This window comes from Schistocerca cancellata, chromosome 7, assembly GCF_023864275.1.
Source record: "Schistocerca cancellata isolate TAMUIC-IGC-003103 chromosome 7, iqSchCanc2.1, whole genome shotgun sequence".
In the NCBI taxonomy this organism is placed as follows: domain Eukaryota; kingdom Metazoa; phylum Arthropoda; class Insecta; order Orthoptera; family Acrididae; genus Schistocerca; species Schistocerca cancellata.
Genome location: NC_064632.1, coordinates 155,942,676 through 155,968,440, shown reverse-complemented (window position 1 = coordinate 155,968,440; position 25,765 = coordinate 155,942,676). Strand labels below are relative to the sequence as shown.

At 41.6% G+C, this 25,765-nt stretch overlaps 1 protein-coding gene across 1 annotated transcript in view; it reads right to left on the bottom strand.

Moving 5' to 3' along the window:
* The window catches only part of LOC126092678 (dipeptidyl aminopeptidase-like protein 6), a gene marked incomplete at its 5' end in the record, with an annotated part of 446,401 nt that overhangs the window by 153,038 nt on the left and 267,598 nt on the right, over positions 1–25,765 (bottom strand). The window contains one exon of the mRNA XM_049908399.1: positions 20,708–20,782. Coding sequence (XP_049764356.1) covers positions 20,708–20,782 — 75 coding nt within the window. The remainder of the gene's footprint in view (positions 1–20,707; positions 20,783–25,765) is intronic.

The window sequence follows — 25,765 nt, the reverse complement described above, 5'->3', positions numbered from 1 at the left end:
AAACATGGAAGAAGCCTGGAGATACTAGAAAGTATCAGTTAGATTTATAATGGTAAGGCAGAGATTTAGGAAGCAGGTTTTAAATTGTAAGACATTTCCATGGGCAGATGTGGGCTCTGACCACAATCTATTGGTTATGAACTGTAGATTAAAACTGAAGAAACAGAAAAAGGTGGGAATTTAAGGAGATGGGACCTGGATAAACTGACTAAACCAGAGGTTGTAGAGAGTTTCAGGGAGAGCATAAGGGAACAGTTGACAAGAAAGGGGGAAAGAAATACAGTATAAGAGGAACGGGTAGCTTTGATGGATGAAGTAGTGAAGGCAGCAGAGGATCAAGTAGGTAAAAAGACGAGGGCTAATAGAAATCCTTGGGTAACAGAAGAAATGTTGACTTTAATTGATGAAAGGAGAAAATATAAAAATGCAATAAATGAAGGAAGGGAAAAGGAATACAAACGTCTCAAAAATGAGATCGACGGGAAGTGCAAAATGGCTAAGCAGGGATGGCTAGAGGACAAATGTAAGGATTTAGAGGCTTACCTCACTATGGGTAAGATAGATACTGCCTACAGGAAAATTAAAGAGACCTCTGGAGAAAAGAGAACCTCTTGTATGAATATCAAGAGCTCAGATGAAAACCCAGTTCTAAGCAACGAAGGGAATGTAGAAATGTGGAAGGAGTGTATAGAGGGTCTATACAAGGACGATGTACTTGAGGACAATATTATGGAAATGGAAGAGGATGTAGATGAAGATGAAATAGGAGATATGATACTGCGAGAAAAGTTTGACAGAGCACTGAAAGACCTAAGTCGAAACAAGGCCCCGGGAATAGACAACATTCCAGTAGAACTACTGACAGCTTTGTCAGAGCCAGTCCTGACAACCATCTGGTGAGCAAGATGTATGAGACAGGTGAAATACCCTCAGACTTCAAGAAGAGTATAATAATTCCAATCTCAAAGACAGATGTGAAAATTACCGAACTATTAGTTTAATAAATCACGGCTGCAAAATACTAACACGACCTCCTTACAGACGAATGGAAAACCACGTAGAAGCCGACCTCGGGGAGGATCAGTTTGGATTCCGTAGAAATATCGGAATACGTGAGGCGATACTGACCTTACGACTTATCTTAGAAGCTAGATTAAAAAAAGGCAAACCTACGATTCTAGAATTTGTAGACTTAGAGAAAGCTTTTGACAACGTTGATTGGAATACCCTCTTTCAAATTCTGAAGGTGTCAGGGGTAAAATTCAGGGAGCGAAAGGCTATTTACAATTTGTACAGAAACCATATGGCAGTTATATGAGCCGAGGGACATGAAAGGGATGCAGTGGTTGAGAAGGGAGTGAGACAGGGTTGTAGCCTATCCCCGATGTTATTCAATCTGTATATTGAGCAAGCAGTACAGATTTAAGTGTCAGGAAGTCGGTTTTGAAAGTATTTGTATGGAGTGTAGCCATGTATGGAAGTGAAACATGGACGATAAATAGTTTGGCCAAGAAGAGAACAGAAGCTTTCGAAATGTGGTGCTACAGAAGAATGCTGAAAATTAGATGGGTGGATCACATAACTAATGAGAAGGTATTGAATAGAATTGGGGAGAAGAGGGGTTTGTGGCACAACTTGACTAGAAGAAGGGATCGGTCGGTAGGATATGTTCTGAGTCGTCAAGGGATCACCAATTTAGTATTGATGGGCAGTGTGGAGGGTAAAAATTGTAGAGGGAGACCAAGAGATGAATACATTAAGCAGAATCAGAAAGATATAGGCTGCACTACGTACTGGGAGATGAAGCAGCTTGCACAGGAGAGCACATGGAGAGCTGCATCAAACTAGTCTGAGGACTGAAGACAACAACAACAACAATATTAATGTACAACCACAGCCAAGGTGATGGTGTTACGTGCACTGGAAACCTGTTAATAATAGTTTCAGTATCAGTCAAATTCATCAGATAATGATAATTAAAAATTGTAGTTACTGTCAGTGCTTATTGATTGAAACGATGGAGCAAACACAAGTGTTCCTGAGATGTCATGCGCCAAACTGCTATGTTAGCTCACTACTAGCCTACCATGGGTTTCCGAGGGGGTAGTTCATGAATCTGTGTATAGTCTTATCTCATGAAGAGACGGAGCAGTTTGGTAAAAGTTGCTTCGGATGACGTACTTGTGCGATGTTGTGTTAAGATGTCTAAGATCGGTTTTCGATGTGGCAAGACGCGAACTAGTGTATGAAGTACAACTCGGCATAAAGAAGGAATAATTGTTATAGTTGAGTCGGAAATTATATTCTTGAATTCTAAGATCGAGTGTAGCATTTTGTGACTTTTGCAGTGCCAGGGAACTAATGGCTAAAGACCGCGAATCTTGTTATGAATATTAACGACAGGCTGACTCCAGAAATCGTTTTACTAATTTCGCCGTTCGACAAATAAAATAAAATTATTATGTATCCTAACGTTTTACGATTCTCATTATACTTAGCATTAAACCCACCCACTTGCCACATTATCATGGACTGTCTATTGCACAAGTGTTAGAGATCGCTACCGACGAAGAAATCAACTGGAATAACGTCTACGAGGCGCGGTGTAAGAAATTTAACTGCAATGACAGTGTTACGCCAGCAGCTTGAATTTTATTACCTCATCAATTAAGTATTTTTTTTGTGTGTGTATAAGTGTCCTTTTATCAATACGGAACCCCTTCAGAAATCCAAACTGTGTCTTGAACAGTATCTATCTACATCTACATCTATACTCCGCGAGCCACCTTACGGTGTGTGGCGGAGGGTACTTATTGTACCACTATCTGATCCCCCCTTCCCTGTTCCATTCACGAATTGTGCGTGGGAAGAACGACTGCTTGTAAGTCTCCGTATTTGCTCTAATTTCTCGGATCTTTTCGTTGTGATCATTACGCGAGATATATGTGGGCGGTAGTAATATGTTGCCCATCTCTTCCCGGAATGTGCTCTCTCGTAATTTCGATAATAAACCTCTCCGTATTGCGTAACGCCTTTCTTGAAGTGTCCGCCACTGGAGCTTGTTCAGCATCTCCGTAACGCTCTCGCGCTGACTAAATGTCCCCATGACGAATCGCGCTGCTTTTCGCTGGATCATGTCTATCTCTTCTATTAATCCAACCTGGTAAGGGTCCCATACTGATGAGCAATACTCAAGAATCGGACGAACAAGCGTTTTGTAAGCTACTTCTTTCGTCGATGAGTCACATTTTCTTAGAATTCTTCCTATGAATCTCAACCTGGCGCCTGCTTTTCCCACTATTTGTTTTATGTGATCATTCCACTTCAGATCGCTCCGGATAGTAACTCCTAAGTATTTTACGGTCGTTACCGCTTCCAATGATTTACCACCTATGGCATAATCGTACTGGAATGGATTTCTGCCCCTATGTATGCGCATTATATTACATTTATCTACGTTTAGGGAAAGCTGCCAGCTGTCGCACCATGCATTAATCCTCTGCAGGTCTTCCTGGAGTACGTACGAGTCTTCTGATGTTGCTACTTTCTTGTAGACAACCGTGTCATCTGCAAATAGCCTCACGGAGCTACCGATGTTGTCAACTAAGTCATTTATGTATATTGTAAACAATAAAGGTCCTATCACGCTTCCTTGCGGTACTCCCGAAATTACCTCTACATCTGCAGATTTTGAACCGTTAAGAATGACATGTTGTGTTCTTTCTTCTAGGAAATCCTGAATCCAATCACAAACCTGGTCCGATATTCCGTAAGCTCGTATTTTTTTCACTAAACGTAAGTGCGGAACCGTATCAAATGCCTTCCTGAAGTCCAGGAATACGGCATCAATCTGCTCGCCAGTGTCTACGGCACTGTGAATTTCTTGGGCAAATAGGGCGAGCTGAGTTTCACATGATCTCTGTTTGCGGAATCCATGTTGGTTATGATGAAGGAGATTTGTATTATCTAAGAACGTCATAATACGAGAACACAAAACATGTTCCATTATTCTACAACAGATTGACGTAAGCGAAATAGGCCTATAATTATTCGCATCTGATTTATGACCCTTCTTGAAAATGGGAACGACCTGCGCTTTCTTCCAGTCGCTAGGTACTTTACGTTCTTCCAGCGATCTACGATAAATTGCTGATAGAAAGGGGGCAAGTTCTTTAGCATAATCACTGTAGAATCTTAAGGGTATCTCGTCTGGTCCGGATGCTTTTCCGCTACTAAGTGATAGCAGTTGTTTTTCAATTCCGATATCGTTTATTTCAATATTTTCCATTTTGGCGTCCGTGCGACGGCTGAAGTCAGGGACCGTGTTACGATTTTCCGCAGTGAAACAGTTTCGGAACACTGAATTCAGTATTTCTGCCTTTCTTCGTGGTCAGAAGGTTAAGCAGCCCCCTGGTCAGTCCTCCTCTAAAATTTTCGAGAATACCAAGTGGAGAGCTGTGCATTGCTGCAAAGAATAATTAAGAGTACCTAGAATACTCCGAAAGTAGTCGAGTTGAAAATTTCTGCGGACGTAGACTTCATATTGTATAGAAGCGAAAAGGGCATCTGCTTTGTCCAATTTCCATTTCTAATAGTTAAGAAGCGGATATGTTCCCATTGCAGTTGTGCCCAGGTTGTATGTGCGTAATTTCCTGTAAACAGCTTATAGTTTATTAACATTTGTATTTTAGTTAGTTAGTTAGTAACATTACCAGAAGCGGGACATTTTTTCCTTTTTCGTAATAAGTGTTGTTATTTGATAGCGGTAGCAAAGTAGACAACAGACTTTTTTGTTGTTGTTTGGTTCATGGTGTGGGTTCCTGTAGTCATGTCCTAGTTCATGAACCACGGGCAACGTATGAGTGGCCAAGTAAGTGGTCCCGACAGTCGGGATACCAGATACTTTGGAATAAGGCTGGGCATCTCGGACATATTCTGAGTCGTGGTCACCTTTGTGCTCATACGGCAAAGACTGCCAAATCCACCGGTTAGTCCCTCAGCCGTTAGGGGTAAAACCCAATGGGACTCGGGGCAAGTAAGGCTAGCAACCTGCTTCCCTGGTACTTTAAATATGATGCTGGCAACAATCAGAGCAAAATGCCTCGGACCTTTGGAGGTGACGGAGTCCCACCTCTGACAAACCAGGGACTCCTAAGATACGACTTGGCAAGCAAATGGTAATGAGATGGGGAGCTATTAATATCAATGGGGGCTACTCTGGGAAGAAGGTAGAGCTGGCAGAGGCTGCAAGTAAGATGGCGCTGGACGTTTTAGCTGTTAGTGACATTCGGGTAAGGGATGAGAAAGAAGAGGAAGTGGGAGAATATAAGGTCTACCTGTCAGGAGTCAAAGCAGGAATAGCACAATGGGATGTAGGGCTTTACATCGGGAAAGAAATGGAACCCAGTGTAGTTGCAATAAGGTATGTAAACGAACGACTGATGTGGATAGATTTGACAGTGTCTAGCAAGAAAATTAGGATTGTGTCAGTATATTCGCATTGTGAAGGGACAGATCAAGATAAGATGGATATTTTTTATGAGCCACTCAGTGATGTAGTTGTTAGAGTAAAGGACAAGGACAGTGTTCTGCTCATGGGTGATTTTAACGCCAGGATTGGAAATCGAACAGAAGGGTATGAAAAGGTTATGGGTAAATTTGGAGAGGATATGGAGGCCAACAGGAACGGGAAACAACTCTTGGATTTCTGTGCCAGTATGGGCTTAGTAATCACAAACTCCTTTTTTAAAAATAAGAACATTCACCGGTATACTTGGGAAGGCAGGGGAACCAGATCTGTAATTGACTATATAATAACAGATCAGGAATTCAGGAAGGCTGTGAGGGACACACGTGTATTCAGGGGATTCTTTGATGACACTGATCATTATTTAATCTGCAGTGAAGTTGGGATTGTGAGGCCGAAAGTGCAGGAGGTCAGGTCCATATGTAGGAGGATAAGAGTGGAGAAACTTCAGGATAAGGAAATCAGGCACAAGTACATAACAGCGATCTCGTACCAGTTAGTTGAATGTAGTCAATTACAGTCATTGGAAAAGGAATGGACAAGGTACAGGGACACAGTACTAGAAGTGGCTAAAGAATGTCTTGGAACAGTAGTGTGTAAAAGTAGGATGAAGCAAACAGCTTGGTGGAATGATACAGTCAAGGCAGCCTGTAAAAGGAAAAAGAAGGCGTATCAAAAATGGCTACATACCAGAACCCAGGTAGACAGAGAAAGTTATGTTGAAGAAAGAAACAAAGACAAAGAGATAATTGCAGCATCCAAGAAGAAATCGTGGGAAGACTTTGGAAACAGGTTGGAGACTATGGGTGAAGCTGCTGGAAAACCATTCTGGAGTGTAATTAGCAGTCTTAGAAAGGGAGGTAAGAAGGAAATGACAAGTATTTTGGACAGGTCAGGAAAACTGCTGGTGAATCCTGTGGATGCCTTGGGCAGAGGAGGGAATATTTTGAAGAGTTGCTCAATGTAGGTGAAAATGCGATCAGTAATGTTTCAGATGTCGAGATAGAATTGGATAGGAATGATGATGGAAATAGGATCACATTTGAGGAAGTGGAAAAAATGGTCAATAGATTGCAGTGCAATAAAGCGGCTGGGGTGGATGAAATTAAGTCGGAACCCATCAAATACAGTGGAATGTCAGGTCTTAAATGGCTACACAGGATAATTGAAATGGCCTGGGAGTCGGGACAGGTTCCATCAGACTGGACAAAAGCAGTAATCACACCAATCTTTAAACATGGAAACAGAAAAGATTGTAACAACTACAGAGGTATCTCTTTAATCAGCGTTGTGGGTAAAATCTTCACAGGTATTGTTGAAAGGAAAGTGCGAGTATTAGTTGAGGACCAATTGGATGAAAATTAGTGTGGGTTTAGGCCTCTTAGAGGTTGTCAGGACCAGATATTTAGCTTACGGCAAATAATGGAGAAGTGTTATGAGTGGAACAGGGAATTGTATCTATGCTTTATAGATATAGAAAAGGCATATGACCGGGTTCCTAGGAGGAAGTTATTGTCTGTTCTACGAGATTATGGAATAGGAGGCAAACTTTTGCAAGCAATTAAAGGTCTTTACATGGATAGTCAGGCAGCAGTTAGAGTTGACGGTAAATTGAGTTCATGGTTCAGAGTAGTTTCAGGCGTAAGACAAGGCTGCAACCTGTCTCCACTGTTGTTCATATTATTTATGGATCATATGTTGAAAACAATAGACTGGCTGGGTGAGATTAAGATATGTGAACACAAAATAAGCAGTCTTGCATATGCGGATGACTTAGTTGTGATGGCAGATTCGATTGAAAGTTTGCAAAGTAATATTTCAGAGCTAGATCAGAAATGTAAGGACTATGGTATGAAGATTAGCATCTCCAAAACGAAAGTAATGTCAGTGGGAAAGAAATATAAACGGATTGAGTGCCAAATAGGAGGAACAAAGTTAGAACAGGTGGACGGTTCTAGTACTTAGGATGCATATTCTCACAGGATGGCAACATAGTGAAAGAACTGGAAGCGAGGTGTAGCAAAGCTAATGCAGTGAGCGCTCAGCTACGATCTACTCTCTTCTGCAAGAAGGAAGTCAGTACCAAGACTAAGTTATCTGTGCACCGTTCAATCTTTCGACCAACTTCGTTGTATGGGAGCGAAAGCTGGGTGGATTCAGGTTACCTTATCAACAAGGTTGAGGTTACGGATATGAAAGTAGCTAGGATGATTGCAGATACTAGTAGATGGGAACAATGGCAGCAGGGTGTCCACAATGAGGAAATCAAAGAAAAACTGGGAATGAACTCTATAGATGTAGCAGTCAGGGCGAACAGGCTTAGATGGTGGGGTCATGTTACACGCATGGGAGAAGCAAGGTTACCCAAGAGACTCATGGATTCAGCAGTAGAGGGTAGGAGGAGTCGGGGCAGACCGAGGAGAAGGTACCTGGATTCGGTTAAGAATGATTTTGAAGTAATAGGTTTAACATCAGAAGAGGCACCAATGTTAGCACTGAATAGGGGATCATGGAGGAACTGTATAAGGGGGGCTATGCTCAAGACTGAACGCTGAAAGGCATAATCAGTCTTAAATGATGATGATGATGATGATGATGATGATGATGATGTTTTGGAATTACGACGCAGCTGGCAGTAGGGCGCGGACGTTCAGTAAATTACAGTGAGTAACACAAATATTGGGTAAAAAATCTTAGCATACCATGTACTCATATTTACATGTAAGAAATAAACTGCTATTTGATTTCAGAATTTAAGAATATCAATATAGCAATTGTTGTAATGAGTTAGTTTCTCGCAGTCATTACAGATGAAGCTAGAATATTATACTGACTCAGCAAGTAACTGTGATGGGTTCGTTTTTGAAATCTTATTGCCAAGCAGTCTGTGTCGAGAATTGTTATTTATATTCGGTGGACATATAGACAGTAAATATGAACGTTATAGGTGTGTTGGAATGAGCAGCAGGAACTGGTGAAACAGTAGTTCCCTAACCAGATCATCCTCACAGAGAGCAGACAAGATATATTATTAAAGTTACTAGCGTGTCAGAAGATTACCTCCAACAATTAATTACGTCAACAGGACCAATAACGTTAATAATATCCAGCAGTTTACGGCATTCTGAGCACTGTACGAGTCTAGAAACCAGAGCAATTCAAAATACATTTAGAAAAGCTAAGATTCATGACAAGACCTTTCAATTTCATCAATACAGCTACGAGTATGTACTCTGAATTACCATAGTAAGCCTTACATCTACCGTACTCAACGAGATAACGTACGTCACGTCTTCGCCAAACAATAAAGAAAATATTCGAGTTTCCCGTGCATCCATAGCATAATCATATTATCTATGGATACTTGCCCTCGGAAAAACAGATAGCAGTACACTATTATTTATTCATATTACAGTTGGCCGGCCGGAGTCGTCGAGCGGTTCTAGGCGCTACAGTCTGGAACCGCGCGACCGCTACGGTCGCAGGTTCGAATCCTGCCTCGGGCATGGATGTGTGTGATGTCCTTAGGTTAGTTAGGTTTAAGTAGTTCTAAGTTCTAAGGGACTGATGACCTCAGCAGTTAAGTCCCATAATGCTCAGAGCCATTTGGACCATATTACAGTTGACCCCTCTTTGTATGTTTGTAAACAACGTATCGATACGCGGAATTGTTTCGGTGTCTCGAAACTGCCATGGTTCGCTGTATCTAAATAGTGGTGCTTTATTCCGCTCGGTCGTGCACCAGATTCGAGCTCGAAACAGACATGGAAGCTATACTGTTCTATCATGTTAAGTTGTTTCAAAATAGTGCTTTTTCTGTCAACTTATGCTTGGAGCAGACCAATTTTATAAAAATAATGGTGTTTCATTCTGCTTGGTCCCGGACATGATTAGGACTCTGCATAGATACTGACACATTTAACGTACCACTGTATGAAACAGTTTCAAGGGTGTCAAAATCTTATTCACAGGCGTGGGCATACAGCACCAAAAATAAAACTTCGTTTCTAAGTGACTGCCATACTCCGAAATGACATCTCTGCATTATACACACTGACAAACAGTAAAATAGCGCACACTATTTGCATTGGAAAGTAATAAAAGAGTGAAAAATATTAAATTAAATTACCGATACCTCTTATATCATAGGCTCATGTGTTCACGAACAGTAATCATGTTAAAAAAACGCACGTAAAACTATAGCTTTTTAATAAACAACATTAGACTTACAGTGACAGTTTTCATACTAAGAAAATGAGACAATAAATGAAATCTCGACTTCGGAGTCAGGATTTTTTTCTATAATTTCTTGAGAGCAATAATGAAACAACCATATCATCGACACATTTCTGCCAGTTGCTCATTTAATAGATGAAGATTCCTTAAGATTGAAGTACATGTGAGCCTTAAATGTGTACAGTAGTGGGAACCACGTATCCAAGTGTGTTAATTGTCTAGCCTGTTACCCACGATGACTCCTTTAGTGTCTGTAGAAATTATCTTGTTTGATTCCTTATTGCAGGATGGATATTAACCATTGTGAATTTCTAATCGGACGTAGGAACTACTTTATCTCTGTTATTTACCCAGTTTGTTTCCATTCAACTCGTGTCGTTGGTTTCTTGAGCCATGGTGTTACGAAAATCCGTGCAGGATTGTTTTATGAAGCGTAAGTTTTTCTCGGCAGTGTTGTCGTTCAAAAGTAATTCCACTTCTTCCTTAACTAGACTTTTGCGACGTAAGTATCCTAATCCTAAAGTAAATTACATTGAAACTCGGTCGATATCATTTTTATGCTTGTATACCGTGATAAAACCAGTTCAACTTTAGCAGCAACTATTCAAGGTTACGCCGTGTCAATGACTGTCAAGACGAACAACGTGTGCAAGATATTCCCAGCACTTCTGTCGGTTCAGTTATGGAAGGATGTGGCAGACAAACAAAAATTACAGGATTTACGTCAAGACCAGTGCTTCATCCAAAGGAGCCGATATGGACGAAGAGATTTCAAGACTTTCTCTTAAGCAATGTATTTGGTGCAGGAAATAAGAACCTGCCAAGGCTCCTTGCTAAAAACTTCATACTTTCTGCGATATAGGTGCTACTCTCGCATCTCGTCGGATTTATGTGACAATTTTTGTACTTTACACACGAAAGACGATAAAATATATACGCCTATGCCATCAAAAAGCACATACTATTTCACTATTCCAAACAGTGCTTCGAAATATTGACTTGACTAACTTGTACTGTTTCATTTGTTTCTAAAAAGTCAGATGTTTCAGTTTTCCCACCTCTGATTCACACTAACCGGATTGTTCACCTGTCAGCGAAGCTCCTCCATCAATCGTGCATTGCAAAGACACAAAGGAGCCTCACATACGACTGGTGCAAGGGCTGCCAGCGTAACCTCAGCACAAACTTAAGGCAATGCGTGGAAATAAACAAAAAGACACAAACTGTATTTTTAGTATACCTTCTCCACACGATAATCAGGAGGAGCTACAGTAGTAACGTCTCGGGTTTTGAAATCAGAAGTTATTTCCATTGTGAAACTGAAATGCGACTTTACTACATTCAGCGTCTGTTTTCAACAACATTATCATCATCTGGTCGAATATGCGTCACTGTCTACCTAAGACGAACCGGAGTCATCTGTCATGAATCTTTAAGCGTTATAATCAGTAAAGAATCATGGTAAATAATGACGATGGCTCACCTTAGCAAGTATGACTCATTTACTTTGAATCAGATGACGATAATGGTGTTGAGAATAGCCGCTGAATAAAACATACTGCGATGTAACTTGATTAAGAGAAGGGATCTGTTGATCTGACATATCCATAGTCACAGAAAACATGTTCCAAAGGTTGTGGGCTGGAGAAGTTATCCAGAGGTGAAAGAATTAGAATAGGATATTTTAATACGGAGAGATGTATGAGCTGAAGATCACTACGTAATCAGTTCACATTTTCAATAAGAATGCTTTCATTTTCATGCGTTAGTACATGGCTCTGGTGTTCCAAGATATACGTTTTAAATTTATTTCATTTGCATCGTAGTTTCTTTAATTTGCAAGGATCAATGTACTTCACATTTACTAGTTTTTGAGGTGGTTTTTGCGATCTGCATTAACTTCGTTAGATTTATGAGAAGAAAGTTCTGGTTACGGACTGCTAATAGTGACTCGTTATTATTAATTTTTTTGTACACGCATGTGTTTCACATTAATTAGTCTCCACGAAGACAAGTTTCACTAACCTTAAGCCGTCAAAACTCACTCCCAAAGTCAGCACTGATTCTAAAAGGAAACTTCATTTGTAAGCGCTTCGATTCTTTTTATTTATTAAGCTTACCTCTGTGTGTTATCTTAGATTTTTCACGGTTGTCCACTCTGTAGAGGCAATATGGTTCTGTAATATTCAAGCTACGTTAGAACGGCAATGTTACTCGTATCCAAAGACGCACACAGTTTGAAACCAACCCAGATGCTGTGTCGATCTTAGTTTAGCTCGACGTGGTCGACTGTCCGCCATCACTGCCTGATTGTTCAATATGTGACGTGCTGTTAACGAACATCACTTCGATAGCTATTGAAATATAATTATTTGTTAAAATTATTATTATTTCCCAACATAGTCATAAAGACGTTTTCTGATAACCGGCTTCGATCGATTCAACTGGGTGTACTCAGATCCATGTGTACGCAACAGGACCATATGTCATTCTTCTGCACTGCACATGAACATGGAGAAGGTCGTTTGAGATGGTGGTAATCGTTTATCTGAAAATATAATTGTGACTGCATCGGAAAATAAAAACAGTATGAACAATAAATGTACTCACGGTCGTCTTAAGACGATTAAAAGTTACGCTTTATACACACATCAAAAAAAAATTTGTATCACTTCGGTTCCGAGAGTTCCGGAACCTGTACAGAAAATTGGAATAGAGATCAACATAAGCATAATTTCCGCCCTTTTTATTGTTCATGAAAACCACATGTTGCATGTTGTATCACCATACAGCGACACCATCAGAGGTGGTGGTCCAGATTGCTGTACACTCCGGTACCTCTAATACCTAGCAGCACCTCCTCTTGCATTGATGCATGCCTGTGTTCGTCGTAGCATACTTTCCACAAGTTCATCAAAGCATTTGGTCCAGATTGTCCCACTCCTCAACGGCGATTCGGCGTAGATCCCTCATAGTGGCTGGTGGATCACGTCGTCCATAAACAGCCTTTTTCAATCTATCCCAGGTACGTTCGATACGGTTCGTGTCTGGAGAACATGCTGGCCACTCCTAGTCGAGCAATGTCATTGTCCAGAAGGAAGTAATTCACAAGGTGTGCACGATGGGGGAGCGAATTTTCGTCCATGAAGGCAAATGCCTCGCCAATATACTGCCGATATGGTTGGACTGTCGGTCAGAGGATGGCATTCACGTATCGTACAGCCGTTTACGGCGCCTTCCATGACCACCAGCGGCGTACGTCGGCCCCACACAATGCCAGACTAAAGCATCAGGAAACCTCCACTTTGCTGCACACGCTCGAACGGGTGTCTAAGGCGTTGCCTTTAAAACACGTCTCCGACGATTGTCTCGTTGAAGCATATGCGACACTCATCGGTGAAGAGAACGTGATTCCAATCGTGAGCGGTCCATTCGGCATGTTGTTGGGCCCATCTGTACCGCTCTGCATGACGTCGTGGTTGCAAAGATGGACCTCGCCATGGACGTCGGGAGTGAAATTTCACATCATGCAGCCTATTGTGCACAGTTTGAATCGTAACATGACGTCCTGTGGCTGCACGAAAAGCATTATTCAACATGGTGGTGTTGCTGTCGGGGTTCCTCCGAGCCATAATCCGTAGATGGAGGTCATCCACTGCAGTAGTAGCCCTTGACGGCCTCAGCGAAGCAAGTCATCGACAGTTCCTGTCTCTCTGTATCTCCTTCATGTCCGAACAACATCGCCTTGGTTCATTCCGAGACACCTGGACACTTCCCTTGTTGAGAGCCCATCCTGGCACAAAGTAACAATGCGGACGTGACCGAACCGATGGCTGAACTATAGACAACACGATCTGTATACCTCCCTCCTGGTGGAATGACTGGAACTGATCGGCTGTCGGACCCCCTCCGTGCAATAGGCGTTTCTCACGCGTGGTTATTTACATCTTTGGGCGGGTTTAGTGGTATCTCTGAACACTCACAGTGGCTATGTCTGTGATACAATATCTACAGTCAACGTCTATCTTCAGCAGTTCTGAGAACAGGGGTGATGCAAAACTTTTTTTGATGTGTGTATAATTCTATACGACAAATAGAAAAAAAGAAGGGCTACTGGTGTTCGATGTGCCGTCAACAACGGTATCCTCAGAGACTGAACCTACTCCGATTGGTGAAGGGTGGTAAAAAAGTCGGCGGTGTCATTTTCAAGACAACCAATTCGATATTCTGAGTGTTGGGAGAATGTAGCAACCAGTCATGGAAACGTAATTTGCTTGTCTTGTTGTAAATCGATTTTGACTAACATCAGTCATCATCAATGCATTTTTCTAACCGATACATACCATAAGTAGAAGTACTGTCCTTGGCAGATTTCTATCATGAAGTCATGATAGAAATCTGTCAAGGAAAGTACTTCTACTTATGGTATGTATCGGTTAGAAAAATGCACCGATGATGACTGATGTCAGTCGAAATCGATTTGCAGCAAGACAAATAAATTATGTTTCCGCGACTAGTTGCTACATTCTTTATAATTGGATGTTTACGTTAAGCGATTTAAGGAAATCATGACAAACTAACATCTGACAGACGCGATGCTTTTCTGCCAATGTTAGTCTAGCAGCGACTTACCACTACACCACCTCACACTTTGACAACTGTAGAAATGGGTGAAACGGTTGTTTCAAGATTGCTGTCATCGCAGTTAAAGTTATTCTTCGGTAGCAGTTATTTTTGGCAATTATTACTAACCGCTTGTTTTGCTTAATACTGAGCTTACTTGGAGTGATTTTGCTACATGGCATTCTTTAGAATTTTATTCGTGGATGAAGCTAGTACTGTGGTTATTAATAAGTGGTAAGAAAGTCGCTGAATCATAAAAAGCTTAGCACACTGTCCTTATAATATTTTCATTTGCTGATGTTTCATTGGTTATTTTCTTTTTGCATGAGATGTATTACGCTAGTTAACCTGATGTTCAGTTACACAGTTGTGACAGAGAGACAAATCGCTTTGGTGCATTGATAAAACGCTGAACTAGTGTTAGGAGGTCAGTTGTTCAATGCACCGTCTAGTAGCTAAGACTTAGGTCTTCCGTGATTTCCCTAAATCGCTGAAGGTGAACGGGGGGCTGGTTTCTTTGAAAGCGTTCCGCCTTCTCCTTCCCCACCCTTCACCTACCCAGCTATCTTTGCGTCAACGGACCTTTAAATACTAATGTTCCCTTCTTCCTTAGTTTCAGAGAATTAGATTCAAATCAAATGGTTCACATGGCTCTCAGCACTAGGGGACTTAACATCTGAGGTCATCAGTCCCCAAGAGCTTAGAACTACTTAAACCTAACTAACCTAAGGTCAGCACACACATCCATGCCCGAGGCAGGATTCGAACCTGCGACCGTAGGCGTCGCGCGGTTCCAGACTGAAGTGCCAAAACCGCTCGTCCACACCGGCCGGCCAGAATTAGATTCAAAAATATACAAAAAGTGACCACTTCAACTCAATTGAGATTTAAAGAAGTGGTTTAGGCACTTTAGTTAATATGTAGTCTGACGAGCCAAAACATTATGACTGTGCCCACCGCGACGCCGCAAGATTGAATACCGCCTGGTGGCTTTGTGACCAACTGACGTGGTAAGGAAAGTACAATTGCACACTGAGGTGACAAACGTCATGGGATAGCGATAGACACGTATACAGAAGGCGGTAGTATAGCGTACAAAATGTGTAAAAGGGTAGTGCTTTAGCGGAGTGTCATTTGTACTCGGGTGATTCATCTGGAAAGGATTCCTACGTTATTGTGGCTGCAGGACGGGCTCTCACAGACCTTGAACGCGGAATGATAGATGGAGCTAGATGCATGGACATTTAATTTCGGGAAAGGTTACGGAATTCAGTATTCCGAGATCCACAGCGTCAAGAGTGTGCCAGATTCCAGGCAGTACCTCTGAGCACGGACGGCGCAGCGTCCGACTGCCCTTTGCTTAACGACCGAGTGCAGCACAGAACAGACAAGCAACACTGTGTGAAATAAACGCAGAAGTCAATGTGGAACGAACGTACCAGTTAGGACAGTGCGCCAATATTTGGCGTTAATGGGATGTGGCACCAAACGACCGATACGAATGCCTTTGCTCTCGGCACGACATCGCCTGCAGCGCCTCTCCCGGGCCCTTGACCGTGTCGGTTGGACCCTAGACGATTGGAAAACCGTGGCCTGGTGAAACGAGCCACGATCTCAGTTGGCAAGAGCTAGTGGTAGGATTCGAGTGTGGCGCAGGCCACACGAAGGTAACGTATTCATCTAAGGTGGTTTGTAACATATTCACTTCTCACATTCCTCTAAAGCAGAGTATTACATTTGACTGTCGGGAATAACTTTTGTGAGTTCGCGCCTTTCCAGTCAAAAGGTATGTTCATACTCCGCATTTTGAACTGCACTTCTAATTTTTTCATCAGTGTTACTATACAGCATGCTCTTTCCATGCAGTTATTCATTGACTTCTTGAATAGCTATACTTCAATCCTTTAATGTTTCTAAAATGTATTTTCATTCATACACTGGACATTAATGTTATCTGCTGAAATTACAAACTTCAGTAATCAGTTTTCAGAAAAAAAGAAAAATCGCACCATCAAGAAAGAGTTGTGCGATTTAAGCGAAAGTTGGTAGACCCGTTTCTATATCAGAAAGATGATGTCTGTTCAAAGCTCACACTATTCGCAGAAAGGTGTCACTAGCAGCGCCACTACGAGAATGAAAATCAGGTTTGCTTTAAATACACATTATAACGGTCATGAGGCTTAGTTACCTTTGAGACTGGATGTGGTGAGTTAATACGAGGGCAGTTCAATAAGTAATGCAACACTTTTTTTTTTCTGAAACAGGGGTTGTTTTATTCAGCATTGAAATACACCAGGTTATTCCCCAATCTTTTAGCTACACAACACTATTTTTCAACGTAATCTCCATTCAATGCTACGGCCTTACGCCACCTTGAAATGAGGGCCTGTATGCCTGCACGGTACCATTCCACTGGTCGATGTCGGAGCCAACGTCGTACTGCATCAATAACTTCTTCATCATCCGCGTAGTGCCTCCCACGGATTGCGTCCTTCATTGCGCCAAACAAATGGAAATCCGACGGTGCGAGATCGGGTCTGTAGGGTGCATGAGGAAGAACAGTCCACTGAAGTTTTGTGAGCTCCTCTCGGGTGCGAAGACTTGTGTGAGGTCTTGCGATGTCATGAAGAAGGAGAAGTTCGTTCAGATTTTTGTGCCTACGAACAGGCTGAAGTCGTTTCTTCAATTTCTGAAGAGTAGCACAATACACTTCAGAGTTGATCGTTTGACCATGGGGAAGGACATCGAACAGAATAACCCCTTCAGCGTCCCAGAAGACTGTAACCATGACTTTACCGGCTGAGGGTATGGCTTTAAACTTTTTCTTGGTAGGGGAGTGGGTGTGGCGCCACTCCATTGATTGCCGTTTTGTTTCAGGTTCGAAGTGATGAACCCATGTTTCATCGCCTGTAACAATCTTTGACAAGAAATTGTCACCCTCAGCCACATGACGAGCAAGCAATTCCGCACAGATGGTTCTCCTTTGCTCTTTATGGTGTTCGGTTAGACAACGAGGGACCCAGCGGGAACAAACCTTTGAATATCCCAACTGGTGAACAATTGTGACAGCACTACCAACAGAGATGTCAAGTTGAGCACTGAGTTGTTTGATGGTGATCCGTCGATCATCTCGAACGAGTGTGTTCGCACGCTCCGCCATTGCAGGAGTCACAGCTGTGCACGGCCGGCCCGCACGCGGGAGATCAGACAGTCTTGCTTGACCTTGCGGCGATGATGACACACGCTTTGCCGAACGACTCACCGTGCTTTCTTCCACTGCCAGATCACCGTAGACATTCTGCAAGCGCCTATGAATATCTGAGATGCCCTGGTTTTCGCCAAAAGAAACTCGATCACTGCCCATTGTTTGCAACGCACATCCGTTACAGACGCCATTTTAACAGCTCCGTACAGCGCTGCCACCTGTCGGAAGTCAATGAAACTATACGAGACGAAACGGGAATGTTTGAAAATATTCCACAAGAAATTTCCGGTTTTTTCAACCAAAATTGGCCGAGAAAAAAAAAAGTGTTGCATTACTTATTGAACTGCCCTCGTATTAGTCAAGAATGCCTTTAGGTGACAAAGTCGCCATTATCAACACCTCACTGAGTTTCAATGGGGTGGTGTAAAAGGGCAACGAGAAGCTGGATGTTACTTCTGCGATAATGCAGAACGACTTGGCAGGAATGTAGTCGTGATAGCCTACACGACTGCTGGCAGCAGTGCTCGCGAAAATGTACGATCACTAGCAGACCGGGCTCCGGACGGCCGCGTGGCACTGCCGAGAGGGAAGACCGTTGTGTTCGGCGTGTGGCTCCGGCTCATTGCGCTGCATCTGCAGCAACACAGCAACTGGCACTGTAGTGATACAAAGAATTATTACAAATCGGTTACTTCAAGGGCAGCTCCGAGTCGGACGCCTTGTAACGTGCATTCTACTGATCCCAAACCACTAACATTTGCGACTTCAGTGGTGTCAAGCGAGAGTTCATTGGAAGCCTGTTGTATTTTCTGACGAAATCGGGTTCTGCATCGATGCCATTGACTGCCGTGTGTTGTTTTGACGGAGGCCAGTTGAAGGCCTGAAACCAATTCGTCTACGTGCTAAACACACTGAACTTGCGTCTGCAGTTGTGGTCTGGAGTGCGAGTTTGTGTGACAGAAGGAGCACTCTCGCGGTTATCCCAAGCACCCTGACTGCAAATTTGTACCTCAGTCTGTTGACTCGACCGGCTGCGCTGCCATTCATGAAGAGCATTACAGGTGGCGTTTCCCAACCGGAAAACGCTCGAGCACATACTGCTGTTGTGACACAACATACTATACAGAGTGTCGGCACGTTGCCTTGGCGTTCTCGAGCACCAGATCAGTCTCCAGTCGAGCATATGTGGGACATCATCGGACGGCGACTTCGGCGTCATTCACAACCAGCAGTAACCAGCCGTTCCTATATTGTGCCACCAAGTGCAACAGGCACGTCACTCCAGCCCATTAACTGGTATCCGGCACCTGTACAACACAATGCAAGCATGCACGCTGCCATTGTTTCATTCAACATTCTGGCGGTTACACTGTTTACTAATGTAGCAGCATTCACATTTGCAGTGGCTTACCTCGAGCTTACATTAACCTGTGATATCGCAACGTTAATCACTTCACTATGTTATCCAGACAAATATGTTCCCGAAATTTAATTATTCTATGTTAATTATATTTTGGCGCTGCCATTTTTCCAGTGTACATGCACAAACCTCCCCATCGCTGCCCTCCCTCCTCCCACTTTCTTTGAGGACTCATTTTATATGTTATACAACTTACAGATATATGAAGCTTGATACAGAAAGAACTGCTTGTTGTGACCGAATAAATAAAAAACCCACCCACAAAGAATGTTCTAACAAGAACTTTGGGTATATTGTAAAAATATAAAAAGCACTATAGTTTTTCGAATGGTGTAGTATTGAAGGACTATATACAAAAATTCGTAATTTTACATGTATAAAGACCATTATTTACAGACTGGCTATAAGATACCTACGTAAAGTCTATGTAGTGACTGCAACTATGTGCAAGCGTTGTCTTTGCCTCACTGTTACCCAGCTGCAGGGTTTACTTGGACTGAGATTTACTCATGAAGTACACAACATGTCATGTAAACGTAAGCATTTATACAAATGTGCATTTTTACCATAGACTGCGCATTTTAAGAACTGACAAGTGTCAGTGATGTGTGAACACACCCATTTGTACAGGGTACTTTTTGTCTGTATATGGTATATTCTCTACCATAATGACCACATGGAATGAGTGATAAACTCATAAAGGATCACCATTTATTATTTAAAAAATTCAGTATATGAAACTGTATAATTTTCCTTTCTTATTTGTAATATCTATCAAATAATTTTTTTTTTTTTTTTTTTTTTTTTTTTACAAATCATGACGGTCGCTATATTGTATGTAAATGCATTGTGTTACAGATAAGAGAACGACAAGTTGAACAGTCCAAAGCGATTTTCAGTAAGAAATTTGATTACTGTGATCTTGGTTATGAAAACGTTATCCGTTTTACCTTTAGTTAATATCCATGAGCCACAATGGAATGAAGCAGTCACGATATACTCAGAGCGCGATTTGTCACCACGTTCACAGTGCACTCAAGCAGAATATGGCAACATTTGACACTGGCAGCGAATACAAACACACATAGTAACATAAAATACGAGTGGAATGAGAGGCCGTCGAAAAATGAATGACTGTGTTATTCGGAATAATACAGCGTAAGACTGCTAAGATCCTGTTTCCAGTCATTTCTTTTCGTTGTCTGCCATATTATACACTGTAAATCATTGAAATGCGAAATTAACGTGTCGAACGGAGTAAGCAGTACGTCTGTAGGACTTCCAATAATTGATTCAGCCCGTTTCCTTGTCGAAGTTTAAGATTTGCGGATTTACGACTATTCTAAGATTTTTACTTAAACCACAATATCTAAAGTTTTAAATCTTGTGCGTTCTTCCCATTTCAGGATATGGGATATTATCTACTTTTTAATATTTCAGATCAAGAGCTGTTGAACAGGTACATGTAAAAATATGTTAGTAACAAAATACTGTGATTTTTAGATAAGAATTGTAATAAGAAATAGCTTATCGGAAAGAAGTTTCTATGTAGTTATAAGTAGTTGTGGAGATGCATTGGAGATAATGAAGTGGAAAAAACATAGGTAAAGAAATACATTTGGTGGTAATTCATAGCCACAAAACGGAAATACTGGTTGCTTGAAAACGCAGTACGGGCCGCCATCGTGGATCATACCTTTTGTACATTGTGGGCCAGCAGGATGTAGCGATGGTCTGGAGACATGGAAAACCGCACTGGATTGAGCCGCTTCTGTAACAAGATAACAGATGCCATGTGTTAGCATTATAAAAACCGTCACATGTTGTTATCTCCTATGCAATACTTGACACCTGACTTTTCTAAATTTTAGTTTCTGTAACTTTGACTGTAAGTAAGAGTAATTTTTATAATTATGTGGCAATGTGAGGAAGACAGGCAGTGTCACTGCCGCAGACCAGATTCAAGCACAAGGAAATTTCATTGCTAAGATTGCAGCTCTTTCGCTTCTCTTTATATATAGAGTGTGTCAGAAGAAACGGTAAGCATTCATGGATATAACATGAACGATCATTTTAAGCAAAAAACACTTGATATGGACATATGCCCTATGGAGATACAACACATTTAATGCACATTATTATTTATTTTGTGTTACATGCAATACATAGTCAGGTTTACGTAACTACACATGTACGTAACTACACATGTACGTAACTACGCATGTGCAACTGTCAGAGTTGAGTGGAAAGGAGCCTCGTGTAGCTGTAGATGTAGGGAACTTGCAGCAGTCCTCAGCAATTAGGAGGCCTAGGTTAGTTGCAAAGTCTAGCTGCTAGGTAGTTCCCATGGTAGAGGTGTGGGCCAGCAGTTGCAGGAAGTGTTGGGGAGTGAGTACCAGGTCACCGGCATTGTGAAGCCTTGTGCAGGGTTGGCTCAGGTGACTGAAAGCATAGGGGAGTTATGTAAGAATTTTACGAAGGAGGATCAGGTAGTGATATGGTTCAAATGGCTCTGAGCACTATGGGACTCAACTGCTGAGGTCATTAGTCCCCTAGAACTTAGAACTAGTTAAACCTAACTAACCTAAGGACATCACAAATATCCATGCCCGAGGCAGGATTCGAACCTGCGACCGTAGCGGTCTTGCGGTTCCAGACTGCAGCGCCTTTAACCGCACGGCCACTTCGGCCGGCAGGTAGTGATAGCGGGTGGAGCAGGGAACAGTCTTGATAGGGACAGGGAATATCATGTCGGTGGTGACTTGGTTAAGATAGCTACTCAAACAGGTGGCACTAATGTGTATTTCGTGCAACTGTTTCAGCGTCATGATCGGCCTCACCTTAATGTGGCTGTTAGGTGAGTTAACATGGAGCTGGAGAGGGCACTGATGGTAGAGGGCATGGATCACATCTCATAGCTGCCAGTTGGGTCTACAGTAGATCGGGTTTCACTAGGCATGGCCTGCACCTCAATAGGTATGGGAAGGGGAGGCTAGCTAAGCTTATAGGTGACAGTGTAGTGGGTGATGGTGGGGGTATCACTCATGGAAAAATTCCTGTAGTAGTTGGTGTTAGAGCTGCACCTTTTTTAGATTGAAGTCAGCTGATAGGTATAGCTTCTTAAAGGAAGTCCCTCTAACTAAGTGCTCACCTTCAGAGGATGTAATGTTTCCAAATAGAGAAGGAATTAGCATATTTCACCAAAATATAAGAGGTATTAGAGATAAAGTTAGTGAACTGCTAAGAGATGTTGACTCTGACATTATTGGTATATCAGAGCACCAACTAAATAATTTGATAATTCAGAGGCTTCCTTCACCAGGCTACAGATTAGTTGTCTGTTTCTCAAGGAGTTCCTTGCAGGGTGGGGGAGTGGTTCTGTGCGTAAAAAACAGTATTCCATTTGAGTCCATAGACGTATCACGACACTGCACTGAACAGATATTTGAAACTTCTGCAGCGTTAGTTGAATTTAGTGGAACTAAACTCCTAATTGTTGTTTATAGATCCCCAAACTCCAACTTCAGAGCATTCTTGATTTACTTTGTAGGAAGTATCAGAAAGTAGTTATATGTGGTGACTTCAATATTAATTTTGTATATGATTGTGCAAGAAAAAAGATGTTGGTAGATCTCCTAAATTCATATGATCTGATGCAAACTATGTTTTTTCCAACTAGGGTGCAGGGGAACAGTAGCACTGTCACAGACAATATTTTTATTCATTCTTCATTACTAGATGGGCATTCTGTTAGTAAAAGTGTGAATGGCCTTTCAGGCCATGATGCACAAATTTTAACACTAAAAGGCTTTTGTACTCAAACCAATGTCATATGTAATTACAAACTATGTAGGAAAGTTAATCCAACAGCAATACAGAGTTTTTTAAAACTTATCAAGGAACAAGATTGGCGGAATGTTTATAGTTCCGATAATATAGATGATAAATACAATGCTTTCCATAACACATTTCTCATGCTCTTTGAGAGTTGCTTTCCATTAGAACATTCTAAACATGTTACTAGCAGTAATGGACAGCCCAGGTGGCTGACTAGTAGGATAAGGATATCATGTATAACAAAGTGGGAATTATATCAAAATGTTAGAAGTAGTCACAATCAAGCTACAGTAGCCCATTACAAACAGTACTGTAAGGTGCTTAAAAATGTTATTAGGAAGGCAAAGAGTATGTGGTATGCAAATAGAACAGCTATTCACATCATAAAATTAAAACCATATGGTCAGTTGTGAAGGGAGTGTCTGGTCAGCAGCACAAGGTCGACCAGGAAATCATATAATTTTCTTGGCAAATGCCTTTCCGAGATTGATGTATGAAATACTCCTCTGTGATACAGACAAGAGGGAGATTGAGTCAATAATTAAATCACTGAAGACTAGACTAAGGACTCCCATGGATATGATGGAGTGCCTAGCAGAATATTAAAGTACTGTGCTGCACATGTTAGCCCTGTATTTAGCCATATTTGTAATTTTTCCTTTAGGAATGGTCAGTTTCCTGGGTGATTAAAATACTCAGTAGTAAAGCCGCTTTATAAAAAGGGAGAAAGGGATAATGTAGATAATTTTAGACCTATTTCTATGCCATCAGTGTTTGCCAAAGTTATTGAAAAGGCTGTGTATGTAAGGATATTTGATCATTTTATATCATACGATTTGCTATCAAATGTACAATTCAGCTTTAGAAATCGTTTAACAACTGAAAATGCTATATTCTCTTTTCTCTGTGAGGTACTGGATGGGCTAAACAAAAAGTTTCGAACGCTTGGCGTATTTTTTGATTTAACTAAGGTATTTGATTGTGTTGATCACAAAATATTGCTCCAGAAGTTGGACCATTACAGAATACTGGGAGTAGCTCACAATTGGTTCACCTCTTACTTTAGCAACAGGCAGCAAAAGGTCATTATTCACAATGTTGATAACGGCTATGATGTGCGGTCTGATTGGGGTACTGTCAAGTGCGGGGTGCCTCATGGACCAGTGTTGGGGCCACTCCTGCTCCTTATTTATATAAATGACATGCCCACTAACATTACGAGTATCTCTAAAATATTTCTTTTTGCTGATGACACTAGCTTGGTAGTAAAGGATGTAGTGTGCCGCATTGGCTCGGTTTCAAATAGTGCAGTACATGATCTCAGTTCGTGGCTTGTAGAAAATAAACTAACGTTAAATCACAGTAAGACTCAGTTTTTACAGTTTCTAACACACAATTCAACTAAACCTGACGTTTTAATTTCACAGAACGGGCATATGATTAGCGAAACTGGACAGTTCAAATTTCTGGGTGTTCAGATGGATAGTAAGCTGTTGTGGAAAACCCACGTTCAGGGTCTTGTTCAAAGACTTAATACTGTCATTTTTACTATTCGAACGGTATCAAAAGTGAGTGATACTTCGACACGAAAATTAGTCTACTTTACTTATTTTCATTCGCTTATGTCATCTAGTATTATGCTTTGGGGTAACTCTTCCCATTCTACAAGGATATTTTTGGCTCAGAAACGGGCAGTTCGGGCAGTAAGTGGTGTGTGGTCGCGACCCTCTTGTCGTACTCTGTTCACGAGTCTGGGTATTTTGACATTGGCCTCTCAATATGTATATTCCTTATCGTCGTTTCTTGTTACCAACATTAGTTTATTCCCAAGAATAAGCAGCTTTCACTCGGTTAATACTCGGCAGAAATCAAATCTGCATTTGGATCGGACTTCCTTAACTCTTGTGCAAAAAGGTGTTCAGTATACTGCTGCACCCATTTTCAAAAAGCTGCCACTCGAATTCAAAAACCTTAGCAATAATCCTCGTGCTTTCAAATCGAAACTGTAGAGTTTGCTCATGGGTTACACGTTCTATTCTATCGAGGAGTTCCTTGAAAAATTAAGCTGATTTTTATTGTATTGTTGATAGCGTTTACTTAAACTTACGAACTGACTTTTTTTAAGGTTCATGAACATTTATTTTTATCTGTCATTACGTTTATGTTGTAATTTCATGTACTGACACGTTCCATGTCCTTGGAGATTTGCTCCTTAATTTGGTCCTACGGAGCTTGACGTGTTCAAATGGTTTAGATGGTTCAAATAGCTCTGAGCACTATGGGACTTAACTTTTGAGGTCATGAGTCCCCTAGAACTTAGAACTACTTAAACCTAACTAACCTTAGGACATCACACACATCCGCGCCCGAGGCAGGATTCGAACCTGCGACCGTAGCGGTCGCGCGGTTCTTGACTGTAGCGCCTAGAACCGTTCGGCCACCTCGGCCGGCAACTTGACGTGTAAATAAATAAATAAACAGTTAATAAACATTACATGCTTTTATAATGTATCGGTTTAAAAATACGTGTTTTAAACACATTCACTTCTACGCATTATCGCACATGTCTCGTTGTAACTGTTGTTCACAACAGACGTTCGAATATCCCACCGTCCATTGCAATACCATTGACGGAACAAGTTGTGTCGCTCGTCTGAGTGCTGCTGCACGTTCACTAATGGGGGTAGCAGTGTCCACGATGCCACGTAGCTGTTCATCTCGCATATTCGACATTCATTTTTGCTCCTCAGATTTCATCCACCTCCATAAACAGAAGTAGAATAGCGTAAGATGTATAGATCTTGGCACCGAATTAATTTTACAACTTCGTACAAGTCAGTGACTGGGGTAAGTGGTTAGAGATGCTCCCTCACACGTCTGATAAAATGTGGAGGCTCTCCTTCATGCTGCAAGTACA